This window comes from Lacerta agilis, chromosome 13 (assembly GCF_009819535.1).
Source record: "Lacerta agilis isolate rLacAgi1 chromosome 13, rLacAgi1.pri, whole genome shotgun sequence".
NCBI classification, from domain to species: domain Eukaryota; kingdom Metazoa; phylum Chordata; class Lepidosauria; order Squamata; family Lacertidae; genus Lacerta; species Lacerta agilis.
In genome coordinates this window covers 39,553,184-39,566,749 of record NC_046324.1, presented here as the reverse complement: position 1 = coordinate 39,566,749, position 13,566 = coordinate 39,553,184, and the positions used below count along the sequence as shown (strand labels likewise).

The 13,566-nt window shown below is 43.0% G+C and overlaps 1 protein-coding gene across 2 annotated transcripts; it reads right to left on the bottom strand.

The window, feature by feature from the left end:
• Window positions 1-500: 500 nt before the first annotated feature.
• TMEM159 (transmembrane protein 159) lies at window positions 501-13,147 on the bottom strand. Of its 2 annotated transcripts, none has more exons than XM_033167309.1 (5): window positions 13,050-13,147; window positions 7,324-7,462; window positions 5,784-5,952; window positions 3,609-3,747; window positions 501-766 (listed from the first exon to the last, which is right to left on the bottom strand). In XM_033167309.1, the coding sequence occupies exons 2-5, from the start codon at window positions 7,393-7,395 to the stop codon at window positions 670-672; spliced, it is 477 nt and encodes a 158-aa protein (XP_033023200.1). In that variant the 5' UTR covers window positions 7,396-7,462; window positions 13,050-13,147; the 3' UTR covers window positions 501-669. The 2 variants fall into 2 exon arrangements, with proteins under 2 accessions (XP_033023200.1, XP_033023199.1); XM_033167308.1 differs by lacking the exon at window positions 13,050-13,147 and adding an exon at window positions 11,227-11,354.
• Window positions 13,148-13,566: the final 419 nt, after the last annotated feature.

Here is a 13,566-nt window from a genome sequence, read left to right as displayed (position 1 = left end):
AGCTATTAAAAAACAAAACAAAACCGACACTTAAAGAGATATACCCTTTAACTACTTGTTTTCCATCTGTATCTTTGACAAGGTACTAGGTCGATTATTACAATGGATGTTGTAAGATTTTTTTAAAGGCTTGAATGTCTTTTTCCACATTCAAAAAAGTACTATTACCGGCACTGTTTAATTTTACTTCCTGTTAGTTAGAAGGGTTTCATGCTCTAAGTTGAACAAGCTGTAAGACCAGCAGTACTCCCTCTCACACAAAATATCCACTGACCTACATGGGAGATAAACATGGAGGAAGAGAATGGGACCTTGTTCTATAGTGGCTGAGTTGTCCAGCACATGACCACACATTTAATGAAGGTTCAGTCATTATAATGACAACCGGAAGGAAAACTGGTCTCCAGGTCCCAGAAACAATAAACCATTCTGACAGGTAAACATTTCAAGAATGTAACAGCTCAAAACTCTACATTTTTAAGTGCTACTGAAGGAGGCAATTCCAAGCACCAATCCAATTTATTCACTGTTCTTATCACTACCACCCCAGAAACCAAGACTTGAGCGTTCTGACAGGCAAGTAGTCATGAAAATGTAACAATTGCTTCAAAAAATCTGCATTTTTAAAAAAGTGCTGCTCTTGGAAGTGTTTGGAAGCACCAGTCAAATTTATTCAGTCTTCTTATTAGCATCATCTTGGTCTAAGGCAGGAGGGTTGCTGGGCAGAAACCTGCTTCCATTAGCTATTTCTTTCTTTGACAGACTGCTGGGGGAGAGAGAAGGGGGGGGGAAACAACACTTCAGATTTCTGATTTCATGGCTCACACAAATCCAAGTACCATAGCATGCCTATTATTCAGAATTTTCAGAACAATTCTCATTATTGTCTCTCCTTAGATCTTCAAAACGCTTTTCAATAGAGGACAATTTCACCTATTTTGGCTTTAAGAGAGGGATGACAATGCCATTTTAGCAGTATCATTTTGAAAAGTAGTTCCAACTTTAGGTATGATTCCCTATTTGTGTGGAATGATTGCCTTAGGCTTCATAAGCAGCAGCATCCTTGTCACGAGAGATGGCTCTGCAGCAATAACCATGACAGCAGAATGTATGGCTAAAGGCAAAGCACAAACTAGAAACAGATTAATAAGGTGCACTGGGGTACATCTGACACGTAATTCAGTTCAGGAGTTCTGGTGCTTAACGTTGGTCAAACCAAAGGTTCAGATCTTGACATGGCAGCTGCACCGAGTACTGCAACTGGTGACATACATATGTAGTTTTTTACTGTGAAATTAAAGCAGTATACAGCTTTGGCCCAGTATACCCGAAGGAGCATCTCCACCCCCATTGTTCAGCCCAGACACTGAGGTCCAGTGCCGAGGGCCTTCTGGCAGTTCCCTCCCTGCGAGAAGTGAGGTTACAGGGAACCAGGCAGAGGGCCTTCTTGATAGTGGTTCCTGCCCTGTGGAACACCTTCCCATCAGATGTAAGGAAATAAACAACTATCTGACTTTTAGAAGACATCTGAAGGCAGCCTTGTTTAGGGAAGTTTTTAGTGTTTGATGTTTCATCTTGTTTTTAATATTCTGTTGGGAGCTGCCCAGAGTGGCTGGGGTGGGCGGAGATTTATTTATTTATTCTATTGCTATTATTACTATTACTATTACTATTACTACTATTCTGTTACAGGTGGGTAGCCGTGTTGGTCTGCCATAGTCGAAACAAAATAGAAAATTCTTTCCAGTAGCACCATAGAGACCAACTGAGTTTGTTCTTGGTATGAGCTTTCGTGGTATCTGAAGAAGTGTGCATACTATTCTGTTCTCCTCTCTGCTGCAAGAGCAAATGTGATCCTAAACAGCTTAGCAGTAACAAAAGCAGGCTGATGGTGGCACTATAATGTAACCCCTTACATAGTGCTTCTTCATTAGCTGTGTACTGAGTGCAAGATTGCAATCCCATTTTTTTAAAAAGATACAGCATGCAGCCTTGTCTAAAGGCTCTTACCAAGCCTTCAGAACATCTGACTAGGCCCTTACAGAAGTTACTACAGTATCTCCTTACAATCATTCTGACTCACTTTTGACTACATACTCAGTTATTTGGAAGAACAGAAGGCTAAATACTGTTCTGTGGACCTAACTGAAGCAAGGTAGGAGACCCATCACTCTCTCCTGCTCTTGCTCCCCAGCAGGAGGCACTGAGAGGCATACTGCCTCTGAATGCTACAGTGCATCCTGATAGCCCTATCCTCCATGAATATGTCTCTTTTCAATTCCATCCAAGTTTCCAGCTGAGCTTTAGTAGCATGAAACAGCCTGCAGTGTGCTTTATGTTCATGCTCATGCTGTTACGTGCGTGCGCATTAGTTACACACACTTAAGAGATTTCACTTCTTGAGACCTAGGATGGAGGGCCCGAAGACTGCAGACTAATGTCTTTGAAAAGGCACTCCAAGAGGGAAAATACAGATACTGATTTATCAGTGGTCTGTACCTGGGGCATTTCTGGAAAACAGGAACAGCTGGAGTGTACGTATGATTAGAGCAAGTTGAGAATTAAGTGTTTAGTTTGGCTCTGCTCTGAGCATGGTGCTGTTACAAGGAATCAGAGGAAGTGGTGGTAGCTGAAGTAACTTATAGCAGGGGAAGCTCCAGAGATCCCCACCAAATAGCATGACTATAGTAACTGGTCTACAGGGGAGATTCCTCACAACAGTGAATGTGATGAATGATTATATGCACAAGCTAACCATTCCCCAGTATCTCTACCATATTTAATGCAACCAGATGCCTTTAATTAGCATTAATAAGCAATAATTAATTGTGCTTGCTCAAACCCCGCTCATTGTATTTGAGTTTTCCTCCCTGGTGCATTCAGGTGTCCACTGCTTTCTGTCTAGCTCCCTACTGCTCACTTACATGCCACGCAGGGGGTTTCTCCAGCTATCTCCATATCATTAATAGAAACTATTTCAACTTATGGTCCAGGCAATGTTAGTTTGGGTAGCCTGTGTAATTTAGAACAATGAACCAGCTTGCTATTCTATCTTTCTGAACCAGGGCTTCAAGCTGCAAAGCCTTTGTGATTGCTGTCCATCATTTTATGAAAATGAAGATTATATTCACATAGGTTGGCATTTGCTGTTCCTTGCCAATTTCTCCAAATAAACAAGGCAACAGTGGTATTCCTAAGGTAATTACGTCTACTGCAATGGCATCTACAGCGCACAGTTTTCTCCAGGAAAGGTCCCCCAAGGGTTGCTTTCGTGAACATGCATGCCAGGTACAGATTCACACACAAGCAGATCTGGTAATAGCATTACTTATATATGGGCAGGGTGCGCAATGTACAATGACACACAAAAAAGCTAAGATGGGGGCCATGGGAGAGCTCATTTACACTTTCTCCACACATAATGAGTTTAACTTAAGTACCCCCAGGACAGGGCTGGCCCAGTCATGAGGCAAGGTGAGGCAACCGCCCACAGGAAAGTCTGTCTGGATGACTTCTAAAATAAATGCCTCCCGCCCTAACAAAATTATAATTGTTATTACAGTATATCAGAAACACAATTCCTCGTGATAGGGTCTGTGGACACTTACTCTGGAGTGGGCCAGTAGCTGAGCAGAGTAGTAAGAGACATGTAACAAACACTGAGCACTCCAGACACCGCCAGTGACAGCATGCCCAATCCACCAAGAACACACAGCAGGGTGAGTCCTCCCAACGAGATTACAAAACCTGCCAAGAACAAAAAGCAGTTTGTTCTCTTTCTTTTTTGTGGTTTTTAAAGTTGAATAACAAATATGACTAATCAAAAATTTAAGACTATTACAAAATCAAGACCGCAACTAACTGAACAAAATCATAAACAAAAATTTCCAGTAGGCTTCTGTGTGCACACAATTTCCCCATAATGCAGAGTTACAGTATTTAAATTCAGAAAAAGAGAAAACAAAATTCAGAAAAACAGAAAACAAATACAGAGGGATTTTCCATTTATTGTCAAATATCTTTTTAAGTGATAAAGCTTCATCAGTCCTTCACAAACGAGTTTCTATGTTTATTTCCTTTAGCTGATTCTCAGTTTACATGTACATTTCTCTATTAGGGTTATCTGCCAAATCCTTTTGTACCAAGCTGTTAAATTAACTGCTTTAAGATCCTTCTAAAAAGTGGCAGTAGTCATGTGCAGTTACCAGGTAAGTATCCTATCAGGGGGTTATCTCTCAAGTCCACATTATCATCTGAAACTAAATTTTGTAGAGCAAGATCTGGGGTCTTTATTAAGAAGATTATTGAGTAATTTTATCCATTTCATTGAAAGCTTGATCCCAGAACACTGATACCTCTACACATGTCCATCACATATATTTATATCTCTGTTTATGGCTTTATAGGGTGGACTAATTAGTTAGTTCTACATGTTCTACAAGAGTAGCCCATAACATAATGCCTAACTGCTCATCTAGTAAACTGGGGTGACTTCTCTTTTCTTGACTCCTAGAGAGGAGCCTCTTGCCAGGTCTAAAGCAGCATCAGAGGTCCTATTTCTTGACTATCAGGTGCACCTTTCATTCGGAAAGGAGGTGAAGGAGGTAATTTATTATCTCTGAATGGGGGGGGGGAATGTTTTTTTTTTTAAAAAAAGCCAGCACGTCTAGCTCCACTTCTTATGTAGCACAGGTACATTGCTGTCCTCACATATCCTTATGGGAGCGAGGTTTGCCAGTATCATGTGTACCCAGCTACAGAAGAACCTGTTTTTGGTACCTTGTTCACCCAACCTGACACAGAAAATGCTACAAGCCACAATAGCTATGTTCTACCCCCACTGTTGGAGACAGTATGCCCCTGAATACCAGATTCTGTGAATTGCAGGTGGGGAGTGTACTGTTGCATTCAGGTTCAGCTTGCAGGCTTCCCATGGGTGCCCAGTTGTTCACAGTGAGAACAGAGTGGTGGACCAGATGACTACAAGGCCTGATCCAGCCAGGTGGTTCTTATGTTTCCATGCGTTCTGTGAACCGTGAGCTGGCTCACCCTATCTTAAATACTACAGAGGAGGAAATTCATATAGAAACATTTACCTCTGAGGATAAGAATAAGACAAGTTTTCAGAAGCATCTGGGCAATATAATTATCTTCCCCAGAGATAAGATTCTATGCTTCAGTAAGAGGATTTTAAACATGGCACAGTGTTCAAGTCAGCACTTCCAAGATATATACATTTCATATGGGAAGGGATTTCCCAAAACACAAATCATCCGTGATATGCAGGCATGTTGATGTATGTTTGACAGTGGAACAGAATCCCCCAGAAGGTGGTGGACTCTCATTCATGGGAGGTTTTTTAACATGAGGTTGGATAGCTATCTGCCAGGGATTCTTTAGCTGTGTGACTCCTGTGTTACAAAGGGTTTGGACTAGATGACTTGGGGTCCCTTCCAACTCTACAATTATATGTTTAGGGAAGTTTTTAATGTTTAATGCTGTACTGTGTTTTTAATATTTGGTTGGGAGCTGCCCAGCCAGATGGGCGGGGTATTAATAAATTATCACACCATCATCATCAGCACCATCATTATCATCTGTTATCGCCTTCTCTAGCTGGCAGTAGCCCCCCAGAGTTTCAGACAGGGGACGTTTTCAGCCCTACCTGAAAACTGAAACACACTTTCTGCATGCAAAGCATGTTGTCTAACACTGAGCCATAACCAGTCCCTGGGTGGAATTCCACCAGCTTACAGCATAAAAACAACAACAAAACAGAATACCTTCCATGACAATCACTCCAATGCAGGCAATTACAGTTGTGGCAACAACAAAAACCAGAAAGAATGCAACTGGAATTGCAGATGCTGCAATGAAGACCAACAGTGACAGTGCAACGAAAGGATGGTCATCTAAGTACTGGCCAACTCGAGAGTTCATAAAAGCAACAACCTGCAACATAAAGTGAAAAAGAAGAAAGGTTTCACTATCCTAAGCAAATTAACAAACAAACAAACAATTCTGGGAAGTGAAGTTACTTCAAGAAGAAATCACTTACTTAGCAATACAGTATTAATAGACAAATCTGCTCATGCTATGAATATTACCATATTTTTCTGTGTGTAAGACTAGGATTTTTTTTAACCAAAAAATTAGGTTTAAAATTGGGGCTTGTCTTATTCACAGGTAGTGCTAAGGGATGTTTTCTTAATTTGGAGTCCCCCAAAGTAGGGGGTGTCTTATACACGGAAAAATATGGTAGTCTGTCTAGAACAGCCTTCCCCAATCTGGTGCCCTCCCAAAATTCCCAGCTAGCTCAGTAATGCTAGATGGGGCTGATGGGAATTGTAGTCCAAAACATGTGAAAGCCTACATGAAAGCTTGACAAGTTCTATCCTGCATGCAATTGAAGACATTTTCCTCTGATGTGTGTCAGTGCAGAAAGGTGGCTATTGTTCTCTGTTTGTTTTTTTTATAAAAAGCTGGTGAGTGTCGTGCAAATACAGGAGCTAAAACTAGAACTGGAGATTTAATTTGCAGGTTTCTTCTGAAGGTGAAAACAGGAAAGAGGAGTAATTCAGAGATCAGCGTTCTCACTCTACAGCAGAAAGTTTTAATAATGCATTGGGGCTATCCTATTAAGTATGACACTGGTCACCCCCAGAACCTGCATCTTGCCTCAAGCACAAAGGGACGGGGAACCCATTAAAAAGAAGGTATTATGTGGCAAATCCATTTAGAACAAGGCTCTTGACCGATTTTGTGAAGGTGAAACCTTGTTTATATAGGAGAATTGAAGTCACAATGTCTCTTAGAGCAAAGGCTAGTGGAGGCTTCTGAGCTACAGAACACAGGCAAAAATAATGTTCTCTGACTAAAAGCTGGTGGAGAGTCCTTTCTGTTGTCTCTGTACTATGTATACCAGGATGCCCTCCACAACAATATTCCATTCCACTTTGCCTCCTAGTGTTTGGCTTCCTTTTCTTCAACAAATTATCAGCATCCCATGCATACTAAGAATGCTTAGTTCTCATGGGGCTGCTGCCCAGCCCAACCCCATTATGATATTCTATACTACTGGAATCCTTGGGTGGGTCAGCATGGCTTTCCCAAAACAGTCTCATGGGCCAAATGGCGAGACTTGGTGAGCCAAGTTTGGCCCACAGGCCAGAGGTTCCCAATCTGTGTACTTATCCAACACTCTAGCCACTATACCAACTGGCTCAAAATCACTTTCTAAAAACCTGCAGTGCAATTGTAATTGAGACAACCTTCAAAGACAAGAAAAAGTATCATAATAGAATGACAAAATTCATAACTCACATGTGGGTTGCTATGAACAGTTTCCATGACTGAGTGCCACCCTTTCTGGAGTTCTTTCATTTCTTTGGACATGATGCCGCTTTTAGGTCAAATATTGAATCGTGCTATAAATAAATCAGTGCATTTTTAAGCACCAAATCTTAAGAAAGAAAGAGAAGAAATGAACTATTATTTTTCTAATTATACTATTTTTATACCAAGTGCCTAATATCCGCTAGCACTCAGAAACATTTTTGGATAGGGAGGTCAATGGAAACATTACAAAGATGGTGGAACATCTTGGGTTAAACTTATGTGTGCACACATTTTGAGCTTAAAGTGGAAAGTGAAGTACACCGGGTATTGTTAACTATTTGTTGTTGCTGCATTGTTCGGCGTTTCAAATAAATAAAGGTAAAGGTAAAGGTAAAGGGACCCTTGACCGTTAAGTCCAGTCGTGGACGACTGGGGATGCGGCGCTCATCTCGCTTTACTGGCTGAGGGAGCCGGCGTTTGTCCACAGACAGCTTCTGGGTCATGTAGCCAGCATGACTAAGCCACTTCTGGCGAATCAGAGCAGCACACGGAAACGCCGTTTGCCTTCCCACCAGAGTGGTACCTATTTATCTACTTGCACTTTGATGTGCTTTTGAACTGCTAGGTTGGCAGGAGCAGGGACCGAGCAATGGGAGCTCACCCCGATGTGGGGATTCGAACCACTGATCTTCTGATCAGCAAGCCCAAGAGGCTCAGTGTTTTAGACCACAGTGCCACCCCCGTCCCACAGTACCACCTCCGTTGACTAGTACTGTACTCTACTTTGCGACTTTAGCTTAGCACTACGCTAAATAATTCCTCGTGTTTACAAAAGGAATAGTTTTCAGTGATCAAGTATCAGAGAGGGATGGACAATAGCTCACAGTCAGAACATGTGGTTGGCTTGCAGAACCTATTTATCTACTTGCACTTTGACGTGCTTTCAAACTGCTAGGTTGGCAGAAGCAGGGACCGAACAACGGGAGCTAACCCTGTCATGGGGATTCGAACTGCTGACCTTCTGATCTGGAAGCCCTAGGCTCTGTGGTTTAGACCACATCGCCACCCGTGTCCCTTGAAATAACTATTTACTCAAATAAATAGTTATACACTAAAATACTCCTAACTATAAAGGTAGGTTTTAATCTGAAAATACTGTATTTAAACTAAACATTGGAATAAGAGGAGGAGCAGAAGGCTTAAATATAGCTGGTCCTCTTAATTCTTAACGATTCTTCATTTATTTGGTAATAAATACACCTATAGACATATACCATCCACGGAACAATAATTTGTGATAAACAAACAATCTTGTTTTATTTGTATGAAGGGCTGCCATGCAGGAGTTTTCAGGGTGTCATCTTCCAGATTGACCAAACAAAGCAAAAGGATGGAGAGGCACAGGAAACCCACCCTTAGCATAATATGAGTAGTAATAATGTACAATATGTTTAATCAGAAGTAAGTCTCATTTTGGCACCAGTCATACTTCTGGCTCCAGCACTGAAAAGGTCATTTTCTTTGTAACTCTATGATGCACCTCCCACTAGGGAAGGCACCCGAAGAAGAGACTCAACAAAAGATCTTATTTATTACATATACAGTGGTACCTCAGTTTAAGAACAGCCCTGTTTACGAACTATTCGGTATACGAACTCTGCAAAACCGGAAGTAGTGTTCCGGTTAGCGAACTTTACCTCGGTCTAATAAGTGAAGCTGAATGGTGGAAGGGCACCGGCAGCGGAAGGCCTCATTAGGGAAAGCGCGCCTAAATTTAAGAATGGCTTTGGTTTAAGAACGGACTTACGGAACGGATTAAGTTCATAAACCAAGGTACCACTGTATTTAAATGGAACTTAACACTAAGGTAGTGCTTGCAAAATACAATATGCATATATAACAAACAAATGAAATTGAAGAAGTACCATACAACACAATTAAAAAAAAAACATTCCCCAAAGTGAAACTTTAGTAGCATAGTTTTCAAAAACAATTTAAACTATCTCTCTTCAGCCTCTTTCTTGCCGAAGCACATCCTGACTCAGCCTGCATACACACGATACATGTAAAGCACATTTAAAGCATATGACTTCCCCCAGGAACTGCAGTTTACCCATCACAGAACTACAAGTCTCAGCACCCTTAACAAACTACACATTCCAGGATTATTGGGGGAGACAACATATGCTTTAAATGTATGGTGTGTACACAGCCTCACACAATACAAAACTCACTCAAATAACACACACCACTCAAATTCTGTCTTGCATGTACACAAATCAAACAATACCTATTACTATTTACTGTATTAAATTTCTACACTGTCCTTTACCCGAGGATCACAGGACAATTTACAACATAAAAACACAAAAATATATACCGGTAATATAGTAACAAACAAAAACAGTACCCCCCCCCGCCCCGTACTTGCTATGGCGTGAGTCAGATTTTAGCTGGAGCCGACAATACACACAATTCATTTTCAGCTTTGTAAACTTGTTTTTTTTTTTTTAAAGCGCCTAAACATTCTGTTAGTGCAGCTGTAACTTAGGTTTACAGGGCGATATGGCAAATAAGTTTTTAGATTTCCGTTTCTAACACTGGGCCTAGCTCATCCAATCTACTTGCACCCATCTTTTCTGCTTGCAATCATTCCAGTATCTCCCTCTCAGTCCTCAAACTACGGTATTATCACCAGTTGCTCCTTCCACTATTTAAAAAACGCACCACGACAACCTCAGGAGACGCTTAACAACACCTTAAGTTTGAGGAAATGAGTCTGGAAAGAGGCATTCCTTTGGGTATTTGCATGCCAAGCCCTGTTGAGGGCTTTAAAGGTTAAGTCCTAGCATGGCAAACTTATAACACCCCTCTTCTCATATCAAAAGTTACTGGCTGAGTTGCCCCAGCAAATGACACTTTGCTGAAATCTAGTACATCTGTTGTATCCATTCACTCTGCAATAAGCCTCTCCCTTCGCTGATCCACAAGCCAAGGCAGTATTTGTTTTGCTGGCTAGTAATACAGTACTGTATAGTAAATTTAAAAAATAAAATAAAATAAACAAACGCAGCCATACTTTTCTGATAATAAGCCATCACAGGTTAAAGTATCCTGTGCAGTTGGACGGGGGAAGGTTGCACGCTACACAAAGCTCTGGTGACACATTCATTCACCTAAATCCCTAGTCTTCAACTGGTGGGTCTGGACCCACGAGTGGATCGCGGCCTGATCCAAGGTTGGTCGCAAGCAGAAGCACTTCCACCATGCTAACACATGGCAAAAAATTATCAAATGGGTCCCCGTGGCCAAATGCACGTTCGGGTTAAAGCAAGGGGGTGGGTGGGGTGGGGGTGTCCTGGTTCTGAAAAGGTTGAAGACTAGGAACCTAAAAATGTGGTGACAAAGGCGCACAGAGCTGAGGAAGGTTAAGAGCAGCCGACATCTGAAAAGTTAAACGACCTAAAATGTTTAAAAGCCACCTCCCAAAGAGCAACAAAATCGGGGCTCAACAGGGGCGGGCGAGACAGGACAAGTTGCAGCGTATGATGAGCATCCCGTTCCCATCCGGTGGCCAGAGTGAAATATTGGGGGACAGAGAGAGAGAGAGAGAGAAACCACGCTGCCCTGTTGAATTTCCGCCTGCTAGCTTTCCCACAGAGCACGGAGTTGTGTGGGTGTGTACGATATTCGGGAGAGCTGCCCTTGTTGAATCTCTGCTCCAAGGCCATGAAGTCACGAGAGCCCCTCGTCTGCCACCCCGCTCTAGAACTGACCCGATGGAGTGGGAGTTAGAAGAGGGCCTCGCTTTCTTTCCTCCAATGAGGTTAAGGCCTCCGGAGGCCAGCAAGCGGCCCTATATACGACTTCCCTTCCCGGACCTCCTACCTCAGCCCGGCTCGAGCGCCGCAGCGGCCCTCCCGCTTCATTCTCTCTCTCCCGCCGGCGTCGCTCCTCCCGCGGATGAGCCGCCGGGCCGCGCCCTGAGGAGGCCGGGCCCGCCTCTCCCGTCAGGGCCTACAAAGAAGCAGCAGCAGCAGCAGCGCCCGGCGAAGAGGAGCGGGCGGTCCTCGTGTCCGCCTCGCCGCCTCAGCCTGGCTCGTCTCCCTGCCGGGCCGAGCGAGCACCAAGCTCCCCTCTCTCGTCTTCATCCACGGGCGCTTCCTTCCCGCCGCCTCCAGGCAGCCGATAAAATATACACACAGACAACTCACCCCCCCCCCCAGTCGATATTCTAGCAAGGTGCTTTTCTGTGAGGGGGGAAAAGTGTATATAGAGGGAAGGATATGCGTAACCTTTTTTTCTTTTTTTTAAATGTGCGCGCGCGTGTAGAAATGGTAATTTTTTTTTTAATGGCAGTTTGTAAGGTTGCAGGGCAGGGCACGGTTAATATACAGTACTTTTTGAAAACCAACTGAAGCTGGTGAAACGCCTCACGCGTTTTAAGGAAATTAGCAAAGGAGGATTCCTTCGTTAGGTCCCCGCCTAAAACACGAATCACTGGCAAACAACCCGATTCGTAAGAGACCAGTGGGCACGTGCACGTGTGCATAGGTATATCTTCCACAAGTAGATCTGTATATTTGAACATTTTGCATGCCTCGGCTGTAAGCGGTTTGCAAGGTACAAAGAAGAAAAATCAAAATGGCAAAATCTGACTTGAGTTGAAGTGTGGGGATAAAAAGAAAAAGGATTCAGTAGGCTTTGGAAGTGTGTGTGTGTGTGTATGTGTGTCTGTACACACATAAGTATACATGCTGCATACCCTTTATATACACATAAGTTGTGATAAAATATGCACATTAAGTTGGCTGCTTACATGTTGCGCCCAAAGAGGAAGTGCATCAACAAAAATGGAATAGATTTGCAAAAAAGGCATATTCTAATTTATATGTATATAATTATTACAAAAATTTAAATAGAAATACAACACATCTCACTCTAACGGAGAAGGCTGTGCTCAGGTGTGGCTGCTCAGTCTCTTGTCGGGATGCTTACTTTTGACCATGGGCAACGTCAAGGTACCCCAGCCTCTACTTAGGGCTTTAAAATATTTAAACCATATTTGGAGTCAGTTTTGACCTTCAAATAGAGGGCACCTTCAAATAAGACTGTCCTTCAAATAGAGGGCAAACCAGCTAAAAGCATTTAGAAGCAATCACATACCCGCACAGTTATGACTTCCATGGTTGTCATGGGCAAGTATCTCTCAGCCATCAAATATCTGGGCAAACAGGAATGTTTTTTAAATTCTTCCTGAAAACCAGCAATGAGGAAAACAGGCATACCTCACCAAGGAGGGAATCACAGCCAAGAAAGCCCTGTCGCTCGTCAGTGCCAACTGGGTAGCAGACAGAGGTGGTGGCACCGACAACCTCCCTTGCCAATTAATTGTAGGACCCAAGATGACTGATAATTGGTGGAGTCACTTGGTACTTGGGTCAAAAGCCATTTAGGGCTAGTTTAATAAGCTAGGACTGCTGACACCTTGAATTGGGCTTGGTAGCACAGTGCCAGCCAATGCAGAACTATCAGGACTGGTGACACATGGTTGCATCAGGCTGTTCTACTTATCAGCCAAGCAGCAGTCTTCTGCATTAGCAGAATTTACACAACTAAATATTCCCCCATCCTGAAGTGTTAAGTTTCCCTGCCATCCTGTTGATTCAACTCTCCTCTCAGCTCTGCATTGAGTTAATAATCCATCCTACCACATCAATGGGACTTTCAGTTGTAACTGTCCTTCACAAACAGCAGCTGAAAGAGATCAGGACTAGAAAAAGCTGCTGTTCCAGCCAACTGGGTAGATTGGGGGGGGGGGGTGAGCTGGAAGAGAAGGGAAGGGAGAGAGGAGTCATTCTACGTTGCCTAGTGACAATAATGCTGTCACCTTGGCTACCCAGACTGAGAAGTGAGAGTGTTATAGAAGTTCTTTCTGAGGTGCAAGCAGCCACCAGGCACAGAGGCAGGTAACTAGGGCAGCAACAGGTAGAAGTATACCCACTCCCCTTTCCCTGATCCCTTAATGTGCACTCAGTAAGGGTGTTGGGAAGGGCAGAACAGGCCAGGGTCCACTTTGCTTTCTCATAATCACTCTGGGAGTGCATTAATGTCCAGCTCCCTTCTCTAAAAGTGTGTGAATTTGCCCTGTTTCCAACTATTCTACAAAAGGTGCTGGGGGGGGGGTTGGGATCAGATTTGATAGGAGAATTAAAACAGCAGGAAGAA

Excerpts from the sequence above, each read along its gene's own strand:
- TMEM159 (XM_033167309.1), bottom strand. The coding sequence starts at position 7,395 with ATGTCCAAAGAAATGAAAGAACTCCAGAAAGGGTGGCACTCAGTCATG. Across the intron at positions 5,953-7,323 it reads CTGTTCATAGCAACCCACAT|GTTGTTGCTTTTATGAACTC; the intron begins GTGAGTTATGAA and ends TTTATGTTGCAG. Across the intron at positions 3,748-5,783 it reads TGGAGTGATTGTCATGGAAG|GTTTTGTAATCTCGTTGGGA; the intron begins GTATTCTGTTTT and ends TGTTCTTGGCAG.